Genomic DNA, 13,969 nt, shown 5'->3' with positions numbered 1-13,969 from the left:
AGAGATCGTGGGTTCGATCTCGCCCGTGACGCCTGTGTATTTGGAGTTTGTGTCTCCCTCCCCGTGGTAATGTGAATTTTACTCCAGGTCCTCTGGTTTTTCCCTCCACATTGAGAATCAACGTCACGCGTTCATAGTATTTGACTGCTGCTATACATTTCCAAGCGATGATGAAGCCACTTCGTTGAGCTATCACTTGTGATAGCCAGGTCGCTTCAGAGAAACAGCTACATCAGTAGCTCAGTGGGCCTTACCTGGTAAAAATAAAAAAATAAATTGTTTATAATAGTTTTAATCGGCGGTATGGAAGCCGACGGGCGGCCGTTGGAGCAAACCGCCCCTTTGCGTAATTCTCTCGGCAACCAACGCCCCGTCGCAGCTCCCAAACGGCCCCGTTGGCGCGTCACCTCGTGGCACGACTACTCCGGTTCGTGGACGTCGGCACCAACAAGTCCGTGCCTTCCGAGCGTGGGCGAGTCGCGACGCGCTCTTTGTGGGTCAGCCGGTGGTGTTTTTTGTTGTTGTTCGAGCTTCGAGTTCGTTTTTGGTTAACCCGGGTTGAGAAGTCGAGAGACCAGGCTGAGTCTCGTTTGCGCGATTGGCCTTCTGCAGGATGCTCTTGTTACAATCAGAGATACGCTCTCGAAAACGAACAACAAAAACTGCAGTAATTTTGTATATACACGCCCAGGCTTTGAGTCTTGAACCGTCTTGATATGAGTTTGGAATATTACATTTTTTATGGGAAAAACTACTTTACATTGACATTCACTAAAGTGTGACTGTCAGACTTTTAAAAAATACGATGTCTCTGCATGGGACCTTACATGACCTTTATATAATATAACACACGATATCTTGTATACCAGGCGAGGTAGTCAACATCTCGCCACCGTGTCAATCCACTGCTGGATGAAGACATCTTCACACCTTTCAATCATGGGCATTGTTTGACCCCCAACTACTGGACATGTGTGAAAAGGAGCTTTCATAGCTCATCGGATTGCTCCAGGATAAATACAGATTCTGATGCAGATTCTGATGCGGTTGGTAAAGGAGGAGGAGGAGATCCAGGACCGGCTGAGACGTCACTCGGCGCTGATACTGATCGAGGCCGGAAATCAAACTCAGCTCATCAGTTTCATAACCACCACGCCACCTCTCCACTCGTCACCTCACACAAGATATTTAACATCTTACTACGTGAACGCATCAATATGTCGTATTTCGTGAGCAATTACACATCAATGCCTGTGCTGGGCCTTCCAGACCCAGCCACTGGAACCCGTGCCAAGCATTGGAGGGCGGAATCCTGGGGATAATTTGGTAATTTTCTAGATTCGCTACCTTACAGCGAGGCGCGGCATCCAGATTGTGACAGCAGGTACCACGCTGATCATGGGAAGAAGCGGAGCTCCCCCTGACCCGTTCACCCCAGCCCTCTCGCCCTCTCGCCCTCTCTCAACGAATCGCTGTGAAAGTCCGACACTCCCACACGGGCGCCCCCCCCACCCCCATGTATTTCACAAAAGTAGAGGCGCGATTTGCGCAATTAAACCAAGGCGGCCACGTGCAATCGCGCTAAGCCTCAGAAATTGTCCCGGTTAAAAAAAGAGGGATAAATGAACTCATGCGGCGAAAGAGAAAGAAGAGCAGCGACCGGCAAGTAAAGCCAAGCTTCCCCAACCACCACCGCCATCACCACCACCACCACCACCGCCACCACCACCACCGCCACCACCACCGCCACCACCACCGCCACCACCACCACCCACAAGCAGAGGGCGCGAGAAATCGGTGGCATTAGCAAGAGTGTGAAACCTTAGAGCAAAGAGCGAGTCGTGTTTTTTCGGAAATTTTATTCCAATTCTGCTTCGGGGCTTAACTTTCGTCGTGAGACACGGGGTCCATTCGCAATATTCGCGATAAAGCGTCACCTTTGGTTCCAGAGCGGCACCTTGGAAGGGGGTTTCAGGGAACTGCATCTGAGATGTCTTCGAGTGACCGTTTTGTAATCCTCACTCGATGGGGGGGGTGCGAGAGAGGAACTGTCGTGGCATGGCAGTCAATCCAATCTTTAATTTTAAAAAATAATTCTCATATCTAGCATTTAGCCACATGAAGCAGAGATCCAAATTTGACACAGATGTTTTTTTCCATGTGCAGTCTTTTGGTGGCCCAGCTGAGACCGCCAGCTCACGAGCAGTGAAACCGATATGGTTTCCCAAATTCTCAAATCTCAAATGCAGCCACATGAAGCAGAAACCCCATTGCGACGTGATGGAATTTTGATAATACGTGGCCATCGGTGACCGGGCTGTGGCCATCGACTCGGTTTAATAACGAGTGTCCGAGACCCGTACTCAAACCCAGGTTTTTCAGAGGTGACGGCTCAAGTGTGTCCCAAGCCCCTTAACCACCAGCTTCACACCAAGCCGTGCCCTGTAACCCGGCACCACGGGAGCCCCACGGACACTCGTCGAAGGTGAACGAGCAGCGAAGAGGGGAGCTCGCGCTCTCTTACTCACTCAAACACAACGTCCATGAGGCTGAAATTGAGAACGACATGGCAGGTTGTTGTCAGCGGTGGCATCGACACTCCCACGGCAGTGACCTACGGTGGTCTTAGATCAACAGACGGAAAAGGGCGTGCACCTGGGGCAGCCTTGAACGCGTCCGTTCGCCCTACAAGGCAGCCCGTTATGGTCTGCGGGCAGGTTATCTGGGTTGAGGATTAACCGTACTTTGCGGAAAAACACAAAGTATCTTCGAGAGAGGTGCACAATTAAATTTGACACACTTCCGATTAGCACGGTTGGCTACGAACAGTTCGAAAGAAGTTCAACAAAAATACGTACAAATTGCACTGCTCCACTTTGGAATTCACTCCCATCGTTTCTTGCTCTAATACTAACCTCATTAAACGTGTTTTACTCCTATCTGTTACAACTTTGACAGTGCTGTTTGTTGTTGGCCGTTTGGCGTTTTTGGCATTTGGGCCTGATCGCACACTCGCCCAGAATAATCACCTCGACTCTCAAAATACATGGAATCATTTATGGTGGCTCATGGGGCGATAGGAACCGAATTTGCGTTGAGTTAATATTGACTTTGGATCGTTCTTACTGGGCGCATGCAACGAAGCGCCGATAAAAATCGATTTCGGGGCTCACGTTGTGCGAGTGAGAATCGATTGATGGAAATCGTATGAACAGCTCGAACGACATGCCAGTGTTACACTGAGACGAATGAAGTAAGCAAGCCAGTCGGTGGGTAGGTGGGTGACTGGGTGGGTGAGTGAACAGGTGAGTGACAGGGTGGGTGAGTGAACAGGTGAGTGACTGGGTGGGTGTGTGACCAGGTGGGTGACTGGGTGGGTGTGTGGGTGACCAGGTGAGTGACAGGGTGGGTGTGTGGCCAGGTGGGTGACTGGGTGGGTGTGTGAACAGGTGAGTGACTGGGTAGGTGGGTGAGTGAACAGGTGAGTGACTGGGTGGGTGAGTGAACAGGTGAGTGACTGGGTAGGTGGGTGAGTGAACAGGTGAGTGACTGGGTGGGTGTGTGAACAGGTGAGTGACTGGGTGGGTGAGTGAACAGGTGAGTGACTGGGTGGGTGTGTGACCAGGTGGGTGACTGGGTGGGTGTGTGGGTGAACAGGTGAGTGACTGGGTGGGTGGGTGAGTGAACAGGTGAGTGACTGGGTGGGTGAGTGAACAGGTGAGTGACAGGGTGGGTGTGTGGGTGAACAGGTGAGTGACAGGGTGGGTGAGTGAACAGGTGAGTGACTGGGTGGGTGTGTGACCAGGTGGGTGACAGGGTGGGTGTGTGGGTGAACAGGTGAGTGACTGGGTGGGTGAGTGAACAGGTGAGTGACTGGGTGGGTGTGACCAGGTGGGTGACTGGGTGGGTGTGTGGATGACCAGGTGAGTGACAGGGTGGGTGTGTGGGTGAACAGGTGAGTGACAGGGTGGGTGGGTGAACAGGTGAGTGACTGGGTGGGTGGGTGAGTGAACAGGTGAGTGACAGGGTGGGTGAGTGAACAGGTGAGTGACTGGGTGGGTGTGTGAACAGGTGAGTGACTGGGTGGGTGTGTGACCAGGTGGGTGACTGGGTGGGTGTGTGAGTGACCAGGTGAGTGACAGGGTGGGTGTGTGGGTGAACAGGTGAGTGACTGGGTGGGTGTGTGGGTGACCAGGTGAGTGACAGGGTGGGTGTGTGGGTGAACAGGTGAGTGACAGGGTGGGTGGGTGAACAGGTGAGTGACTGGGTGGGTGTGTGGGTGAACAGGTGAGTGACTGGGTGGGTGTGTGGGTGACCAGGTGAGTGACAGGGTGTGTAGTGAACGTGCGACACTCACTCTGGGTAGTCCACCGAGCTGCTCTTGCGCTTGTACCCTGAACTCTCGGGCGCCAGCTCGGCCAGATTGCCGGCGACGAAATCTGGGGGGGTGCCGCCTCCCGGGAAAACGCCGCCGCCCCCCCCCACGACTCGTACGCCAGGGCCCATCGTTACCGAGCCCCCCGAAGGGAGCGACCTCGGCACCCCACTTCCTCTGCTGCCAAGGCCCCCCAAGCCGCCCCCGCCGGGGGAAAAATCCCCCCCAACCGTGGAGGAGACATCCAAGCCCTGTTCCGCGAGCAGGTCACCTGGGGAGAGACGTAATAATGTCGTCGTCGTCGTCATCGTCAGTCTTCACCATCATCATTGCCGCTGCTGTCAACATCGTTATCATCGTCCCTTGATATTCGCAATGGCAACTTGGCGTTGTATTATCACTGCAACCACCAGAGGAGTCACGAACATCACCATCATCAATGGCAAAAAATATCAGCTTCTAGAAAACAACAATTGTCACAAAATGGAGTTAATCACCGGTTCAATGTCAAGGTTATATTCAAACGTGGTAACAATGCGCACACACATTACAACAACAGTAGGCAGCACTAAAAGGTGATGTCACCACAGCGTTTGTGCCAGGCTAGGTACACTTTAAGACTATTACGTGAAGTGTCAAAGATTATCTGGCAGGAGGAAGTCACGGGACTGACCCAGGTGTTATGGGTTGACTATTGTGCCAGTCTAGGTGCAGGAGGTCACAGGACAGACCCAGGGGTTATGGGTTGACTAAGACAACTAGCAGATGCACCTCGCTGTGTTTTCCGCCCGACGCTCCACTCAGTGTTATGAGCAGTGGCGGCTCCTGCAAAATCTCTCAGGGGGGGCAAATGTCTGGATGATTGATAAGGATAAGGTCCACCCATGTAATGGATAAATTAACAGCTTAAGCATGTAAAGGCAAGTTCACTTCTTTAATATTAATGAAAAATAAAGTGACTCTTACAATACATCTTGTTTGTTTCTATACTCACTATTATTACAATCCACTCAGTTTCTTTTATGAAAGAGTCCACTAGGTGGCGACAAATAATATTGTTGACTGAAACGTGTTTACGTATGATGACGTAAGCACGTTAGTGCGAGCCCTCCTGGCAGCCATAGAGAATGCATTGCAGCGCCTGCCGTTCGAAAAAAAACATCTTTGAATGTAAGTCTATGGGAACACTCTGGGCGATTCTCAGCCGGAGTGAAATCGCCCAAAAAGAGGCGGTACTCCACAGAACGTGACATGACGCTGATTGGACTATATCCAGAGGCACAGTAACGGCTCACGTCACTCTGTGGTTGAATGAGCTTGGTGGTGCGTCGCCCAATCGCCCTAATGAAGAAACCGCCCCTTGTTATGAGCATCACGCACACATCCACATCACCGATGCCTGTCATTGTGAGCGGTGGTGCAGCGGTTAGCGCATTGCGCTATGAACCCAACACCAGTGACGGTTATCTGAACCCGTCCTGGGCCTCCCCTAAGTTGCCTCCAATGAGTACCAGGCGCGGTGCGTGAACATCACCACTGGGGAGACAAAGGTGGTCCGGCACGGTGGTGGCCACCCACCCCCTCGTGTGCCGTGCCGGCCTACACAGGTGCTCGCTAACAGAACTTGTCCCAACAGTCTGTTGAGGCTATACTGGGGATCTTTGTCTTTGTGTGTGGGGTACAGACCCGTCTGTACTGTGTGTAATCCAGATACCTGTGTAATGACAGGGTGCCACCTGTCGGCCAGGAGGGGTAATTACGGGTATGGGCGTGTTATATAATAACCAACTACAAGGGGGGCGTGTCTGGGTTAAAGGTAACAGGCGGGGTCAGTCGGAAGCTCAGGGAACCTGCTCGAAGGTTCTAGAAGAGGGCGTGGCCAGAGGCGGAGCCTGGCCACGCCGGGAAGTATAAAGGGGGGACGTGACCAAAGGTTCGGAGCTGTCGCGGGGTCCCGGGTCTTGGCCGCGTCGCTGCTCGCCGTCATCTCTCTTCGTCGTCCGTCCGCTTGGCCGATCTCCTGCACGGCTGCCATTGTTGTAATCGCTACATTAGTCAGCCAGCTGTGTAGTTAGACGCCGACGATGGGGCTGTGTCAAAAGGTCGGCTGTGTGTAGCTTTGTAGATACGTTTCTATATATCGCCCAGTGTTTGTGCTCGAGTGTGAGAAATAAATAAGAAACGTGTCTCAGAAGTCGCTCATTACACACGTAACCAGGCACCTGCCCAGACCTGCCGGTGATCTGGGACGTGTCCGTTCACCCAATTAACAGATCAGTCGCCTTACGAAGGCACGTTACCACTCAGGAATCTCCGTAATTCTATGCTCAATTGTATGCTTATTCCGTTTTTTATTCAAATTTTTATGATGAATAAAAATTTAATGTAAATTATATAAAAAACATTTTTTAAGTTACAATATTTTTTGTTATTGTATTTTGGGCTTTCCAGACGAAATCGTTTCATAAAGGAATTTATTTAAGCAGTTTGACTTTCTGGATCTCATCAGTCGAGTCACGGCTATTAAACAAATGCTGTTATGTTGCTGGGTGTTCTAGAAACTCGTCATTCATTTTAGCTGTGGGGTTGATCAGCTCAAAAGCTTAAATTTTTTTAGTGTTCTGCAAATAATTTGCACCCATTTATAAGCAAATGTCTCCGATATCAAGTTGTACATTTCCATACCCTCGTTGCCAAAAAGCCACATTGTGACATGGTTAAATAAAGCACATAATTGGTCGAATGAGGTCAAACGTAACAATTTCGACAGACCCGCTGAGCAGGAAGATTTCAAGGGTTTGGAGGCTTAAATACCACCCAGGGCTTTTGCTATTGCATGTGGAGGGAGCAGTTCTGCTCTGATGCGGATGGTAACTTGAGATTGGATGTCACTGCGTTTGTTTTCGCGGTTGTGCCGCACAGCTCTCCAACGTGTTTTCGGGCCGCGTGCCGTGCGTTGTCGTTCGGCACGATGTCCGACGTTTCGCTCCACGTGCCTGGGAGCTTCTACCAAAACGGAATTCCGTTCCTTAAAAAATCTGAATGTTGAGTGGTTGAAGAACGTGGGGGCCTTCTGTGGAAATGGAAGCGGTACGACAAGAACGCAAAGCAGAGAGCCATCTTGAGAGGTTATTTCTAAAGAAAGCCGATTGAGTGCCGACCTCGCGACCCAGGTAACAAACATCAGCTTCAACGACGGTGCCGACGGATCTGAGTAGTAGAAATAATAAATGTCCCCCTCCTTGCTGGTACAACAGCCCACACAGCCACAATCAGAAAATATGGAATCTAATGTTTAACAAAATATGCAAGTTTTCTTATCCTTGGTTCTTTCGGTAAAGTCACGTAGATAGAAAATAAAATAAATGTAAATAAAAACATTAATTACAAATAAAAGCTAATTTTAATTTATTTAAATTTATTTTAATTTTATTTTAATTTTCTACTTACGTGACTTTACCGAAAGAGCCAACAATATGAATTCGTGCAGTCACGAAAGTTTAAAGGAACAAATTATTCAAGGTTCACAGCATAAACAATTACACAAGTGCGGCAGTAAGAGCACCGCAGCATCAGCCTGGTGACCTGTGTTCGATTCCCAGCCACGGATAACATCAGTGGCGAGTGATATATGAATTGGAGGATGCCCCTCCGACCCTCCCCACCTCACCCACCACAACTTCACCAACCCACGCTGGCGAGTGTGGCGAAGTATGGTCAAAGAACCACAACCGCCAACACTGTATGGGAAGGCCCTCGTCTCGCAGTGGAGTGGCAAAGTGCTGTAAATTGTTAAGGTTTAAGCAAACATTTTAAACGGAACTACAGGAGGGGACTGAAGGAAGGAATGCACCGAAGGCAACGTCGGACGCGGAGATGGAGCGATGAAATGAGCTCGCGTGCAGGTGCTAGGTGAATTGTTGCATCCCACGGCCGTGAGAGATGGCGATGGCCTGGGAAGGTCTTTGTCCGGCAGTGGATAACGCGCGGCTGATGATGAAATGATAGATTTGAGCTGGATTAGCAAATACGATTTACGAACGCAGAGTGTTATAAATTATGAGACAACACTGACAAAGTTTAATGCAGTGAGTGGGGCCAAAGTGTGAACGCATGATAGACGGAAAGAAATCCATCCATGTCAGGACGTGCCACAACACCATCGCAGCACTGTCTGCATGAGTTCATGCGACCGCCTACTGAGACCAAGTCAGACTCGCGTGCCTATGACCAAATCACCCAAAATGAAGCCCGATCTCATCAGATCTCGGAAGCTAAGCGACACTGAGCCTGGACAGCGCTCGGACAAGGAGACCACCATGCATACGCGGCGTTACAGGCCTCCGCGGGGCTACGTGATGGAGGGCAGTGGAGCAGCGTCCGTTGTTGTACTGCACTTCCATGCTACAACCTTCACCAAAGCGCTCACGCACGGCCTGGAAGGGCCCTTCATCAAGCAGTGGATTGACGAAGGGCTGCGCTGTTGCTGCACACAAGCACACACCCGTATACCACACCTACACACGCCGTCCCAATACTGCCTGCAGTATTTAAATGTGACCACGAATTAGATTTTTTTAAATGATGATGATGATAATAATAATCTTCTTCTTGGTTCTTTCGGTAAAGTCACGTAGAAGGGAAATAATAAAATAATGAAAATAAAACATAATAAAATACAATGTTTTATTTTTATTATTTAATTATTTCCCTTCTACGTGACTTTACCGAAAGAACCAAGAAGATGAATCCCTGCAGTCACGAAAGCTTTAAATCGAGATAATAATAATGATATACCAGACATGCACACATCATCATAACAGAGTCTGCATGATTTAAATAGGCCACCCACTTAGCACAAAGCTGCATTTATACCCAGCAGTTAACTCGCCCTGTGCACACCCGACCCACCCGTGCGGTGGTGGTTCTGCACGTGGTTGGCTGCAATCCAGCACTGGAGGCAGTGAGGGTTGGTGGCTCACAAAAATGTTGCGAATCTGCCATCCCGTGGGGGCTCGCGAAGGTGCCCAAACCCTGGCTCGCCAGGAGATGGCAGCAGAGCAAACTGCGAGCGAATATCAACTTGTTTCCATCTTACGGGGATAGAGCGTTGCTCCCCTCGCACGCGTGGGTTTTCTCCCACTTGTATAAACACTCATTGGTTGGCTGAAAACATCTTTGTAAGTAGAGGACCGCAGAGCTGGGGCAATTGTTGATAGCGCTGCCTCCCAGCTTGGTCTGTGATTCCTCAGCATTTGAGAGATTCCATGTGCATGCAAGACGACGCTATATAAACTAAACATCATTATTATTTATCATGATCATTACACTGATAAAAACTCCCCCCCCCCTATAGCTTAACAGGCTCTTGGTGAAAGCGCTGTTATCGAGGACTACAAAAGCCGTTGGTGCGATCTGCTCCACGCCCGTCCGTCTTTGTCTCCCCAATGCTGATATTCCCATATCGTAGCACGTGCCTCCTTCAATGCTGTTGGCCTAATGGGAGGCCCGGAGCCGGTTCAAATGACTGTCACCGATGTTAGAGCAGTGTGCTAACCACTACGTATACAACAGCTTACCACCGCGTGCACAAAGATAAAGATCCCCAGTATAGCCTGAACAGACTGTTGGGGCAAGTGCTGTTAGCGAGCACCTATGAAAGCCGGCACGGCACACGAGGGGGGGGGGTGCGTGGCCAGCACCCCACGCCCGGCCGCCTTTGTCTCCCCAGTGACGATGTTTACGCACCACACAAGGTACTCATTTGAGACTGAGTCGACCTAGGGGAGGCGCACAACCGGTTCAGATGATCGTCACCAGTGTTGGCGCTGAGAGCGGGAATCGAACTCGGGACGCTGGGTTCGTAGCGCAGATCAGCAGCGCTAACCACTCCGCTTACCGCTCCCCCTACACACACACACACAAGCATCGCTTCTACACGCGCCACATTGTGCATAATATTGAAATCATAGCAAACATAGCCTGGGATGCGTATTGGCAAGGGGCCCATATAAAATCTAAGCTTGGCGGATTACTCATTATTCACAGAGCTAGAGTTTCCACCTCTGAGATGCAAAACAAAAAATCTGGGTCATATCATGCGACGTGGAATATCTAAAAATACCAGATAAATACTGGATAGTACATGTCTATTAATGACATTGTCTTGAGTAGTTTATCATCATTTTTATACATGGCACAAAAACATCCACGCGATTTCCTGGCTAAAATGACCATCAAGGCGGCGGAGGCTCCGCTCCTGCTTACGGCCCTCAGGCAGTGGTGGAAATTCCACAGTCCTATGGCGGGGACGAGTCTCTCCATAGAACAACGACTGATGACTTGAGCACAAAGTTGTATAGTACTCACTTTACAGACCCTTGGAGGCATGATGGGCTGAGTCAACACCCCAAACTAGGAGTTCAACTCGCCACCTTTCTAATTGCTCGCAACCCCTTTGAATACCGCTGGCTAGGTTATTGTTGTTGTTAGTATTAGAATACCTGCACAGGTAACCGACCGCACACACCGGGACGACTTACAGCCCCCTTATCAAGAGGACGCATGCTTGGGAAACCCCCAGGAGAGGTGGCAACCGTGCACTGAGCCTGCATGATGAATAATGGGGAAAGACGACGACGCAGTGGTCGGGGTTAAATGCTCCCGCTGCCAAACATCGTCTGCGAGCTCTGGCCCCGAGCGTTCGAGGAGACAGACCGCTGTGTGAATAACAATGAATGGGGGGGGGGGGAGTGGAATATATAGAGCAGGGGTCGGCAACCTACGGCTCCGGAGCCGCATGCGGCTCTTTACGGGCTGCTTCTTGACGATATGTACGTATGTACTCAGATGCATTGCGGCTCTTGAAATACTGAATTTTGTACCGAATTGGAAAGAAATGGCTCTTCTTGTTATTTTGGTTGCCGACCCCTGATATAGAGCGTGAAACTACGGCGCTGCCATGTCGCAGAGTGCTGGACCAAGATGATTATTCGCCCCGAAGATGCGTACGCTCTTGTGAGTCCACGCTTAGATGTATTTTTATACGCGGTTCAGAACGGTGCGAACTACGCCGTATAAACACGCGACAACGCTGTGGATTATCGCCGTGGTTTGAACGCACAAGTCGCCCGTCCGATTCCCCGGCGCGGCAATCGAGAATTTTGTTTAATCCGCACTCACCCCGTGGCTCTGTACCAAATCTCAGATGTCCTCCCTCCCTGGTGCCGGCGCCTGGATGTTGTACAGCACGTTGACCAGGTGCTAGGTTAATCACGAGGATGACAGTGTACATACTTCACGTGCGTGTACAATTGGTAAAGGCGCGGCGCTGAAAATTGTTCGCTCACGCCACTGCCGGCGGAAGAAGCCTCCACACTAGAAATGTACTTTGGCCTACTCTTTCACAGGTCTTGGAAGAGGTGGGAGCAACCCACGCTTTAACCCACCCCCCGTCGACTCGATCGGCTGTGGTGCTGGGCGACAGAGACGGTTCGAGGGATTTAAATCAATCAAAGTTCCAGCTGCCGCCACGGAAAATCGAATCATCGTCGTCTGGATTTGTGAGCCCCGCTGCACGCTGGCCCATTCATTCACACGGCTGCAGCACCCAAATGCGTTCACAGTGCAGGCACAATGCCCTACCCGTGCGAATGCATTGTGTACCATATATATGATACGTCCTACATGATGATAATGTCATATGTCAATAATACGCAACACGGCCATCGCATGATATCATTCGGTAATGTCACGGTCATGCTGTTGTGGATACTACCATGGAGCGGTGGCGCAGCGGTTAGCGCACTGCGCTATTAGCATTGCCATGGGAAACACTCCATTCGAGAACAGGCGGCGACCAGAGTGGTGAAGTATGGTCAAACAACCCCAATGACATCATCCAGCAGCAGTGGACTGGCAAAGCGCCGTATGCTATTACACACAGTACAGTATACAGTAGTGTATAATATACAGGCTATGTAATACCATGCAGACTACAGCGGTTTGTTTAATAAAAAATGCATCATAATTAGAATACACAACGCAATGCCTTAACTGTAACGCGCAGCTGTTAATCAATCCACTGCTGGATGAAGTCACCCCGACGCCGCGAAGAGTCGTGGCGGGTTTGTTTGACCATACTTCACCACTCCGGTCATGCGTTTCAACGAAAGGGGGGGGGGTGGAGGGAGTGAGGTTCTGACTCGCCGCTGATGTTTCGCGTCGCCAAAAATCAAACTCGCACCGCTCCGGCTGCACAGCGCTAACCACTGCGCCACCGCTCCACCATTCACAACGCTGCAACAACTATAGCAACTTCACACTGGCACCAACAACCAAAGAGCCGTCACATGCAAGCACACGCACCGCACTGTATCCACGTACGAACGTGGCCACACACGCGATACGCACGCCGCACATTAACCACATCATCCGGCGTGCTTTTCCCGATCCGACGGTCAACATCGCAGAAGCTGAGCGCGGATGAGCTTGGGGTTAGTTCTTGGAACGGGTGAACCACCGTGGCAAAGAGCCAGGCGGGTCGTCCAGCAGTGGATTGACAACACTATCCACACACACGCGCACGCTGACACACACGCGCACGCTAAGTAACTGTGGATCGTTCAACCGTCGCACTATGCACAACGTCGCAATTACCGACAGCGCACGCACAGCGGGAACAATCGGATGAAGCACGTACCATCCATGACCTCACACCGTGTGCCCGATGAAGCCGATAGCACGAGTCCAGCCGGCACCAAACAAACCCACCACCACCACTACCACCGCCGCCGCGATTGTACCGAGGGCAGCAGCCGGGACTCGACGCCTGCGATGTTTGGAACGAGAAGCGGCTCCGAGAGCGCCGGGTTCGAGCCTCGCGAGCGCCACCCGCCGTGTCCCGTCGACTCGCGCGGCAGCTCCCATTGGGCAAGCGGCAGGGACGACGCGGAGGCGTTGCTGCTCCGCGTTCATCCTCCTCCTCCTCCCTCTCCCGTGCCGTGACCGCAGATGCGGCTGGTGATGGAGGGCGGAGGAGCGACGCTCACAACAACGAGCGGAGCGCCGGGTGGCTAAAGCATAGCAAGTTGGCACAGTAGGGGGCACAGGTGGTGCATCAGCCAGTCGTCTCGGTCATCTCGGTCAGTCGACCCGTGGCACCTGCTGGGTCTGCCCCGTGACCTCCTCCTGCCAGCGGGCGTTCGACACTTCACGTGGCCTCAAGGTGCACATGGCCTGGCACAAGCGTCGTGGTGACGTCACCGCCACTTAGTGGCGAATGGCTGTTGTTGTTGGTGATGGTGATGGGAGTGGTGGCGCAGCGGTTAGCGCTACGCCGCGCTACGAACCCGGCAACCCGAGTTCGATTCCCGCTCACGGCTAACCCACACTGGCGACAATTATCTAAACCGGTCCTGGGCCTCCCCTAGGTCGACTCAGCCTCAAATGAGTACCCGGCGCGGTGTGTAAACGTCGCCACTGGGGAGACAAAGGCGGCCGGGCGTGGTTGCTGGCCACCCACCCCCTCGTGTGCCGTGCCCGCCTTCATCGGCGCTGCTCGCTAACAGCACTTGCCCCTACAGTCTGTTACAG

The 13,969-nt window shown here is 51.5% G+C and overlaps 1 protein-coding gene across 4 annotated transcripts in view; it reads right to left on the bottom strand.

Annotated features, from left to right (window-relative positions):
* The window catches only part of LOC144936566 (basic helix-loop-helix ARNT-like protein 1), a 28,416-nt gene extending 15,077 nt beyond the window's left edge, over positions 1–13,339 (bottom strand). For all 4 annotated transcript variants that reach the window (XM_078863770.1, XM_078863772.1, XM_078863771.1 and 1 more), the window contains exons 1-2: positions 13,077–13,339; positions 4,358–4,646 (exon numbers count right to left, since the gene is read on the bottom strand). In XM_078863770.1, the coding sequence (XP_078719896.1) occupies positions 4,358–4,646; positions 13,077–13,083 (296 nt within the window). In that variant the 5' untranslated portion in view covers positions 13,084–13,339. The remainder of the gene's footprint in view (positions 1–4,357; positions 4,647–13,076) is intronic.
* Positions 13,340–13,969: the final 630 nt, after the last annotated feature.

Source organism: Lampetra fluviatilis, chromosome 16, assembly GCF_964198595.1.
Source record: "Lampetra fluviatilis chromosome 16, kcLamFluv1.1, whole genome shotgun sequence".
NCBI classification, from domain to species: Eukaryota; Metazoa; Chordata; class Hyperoartia; order Petromyzontiformes; family Petromyzontidae; genus Lampetra; species Lampetra fluviatilis.
The sequence above is the reverse complement of the archived record's forward strand: the minus strand, read 5'-3'. Positions and strand labels throughout refer to the sequence as shown.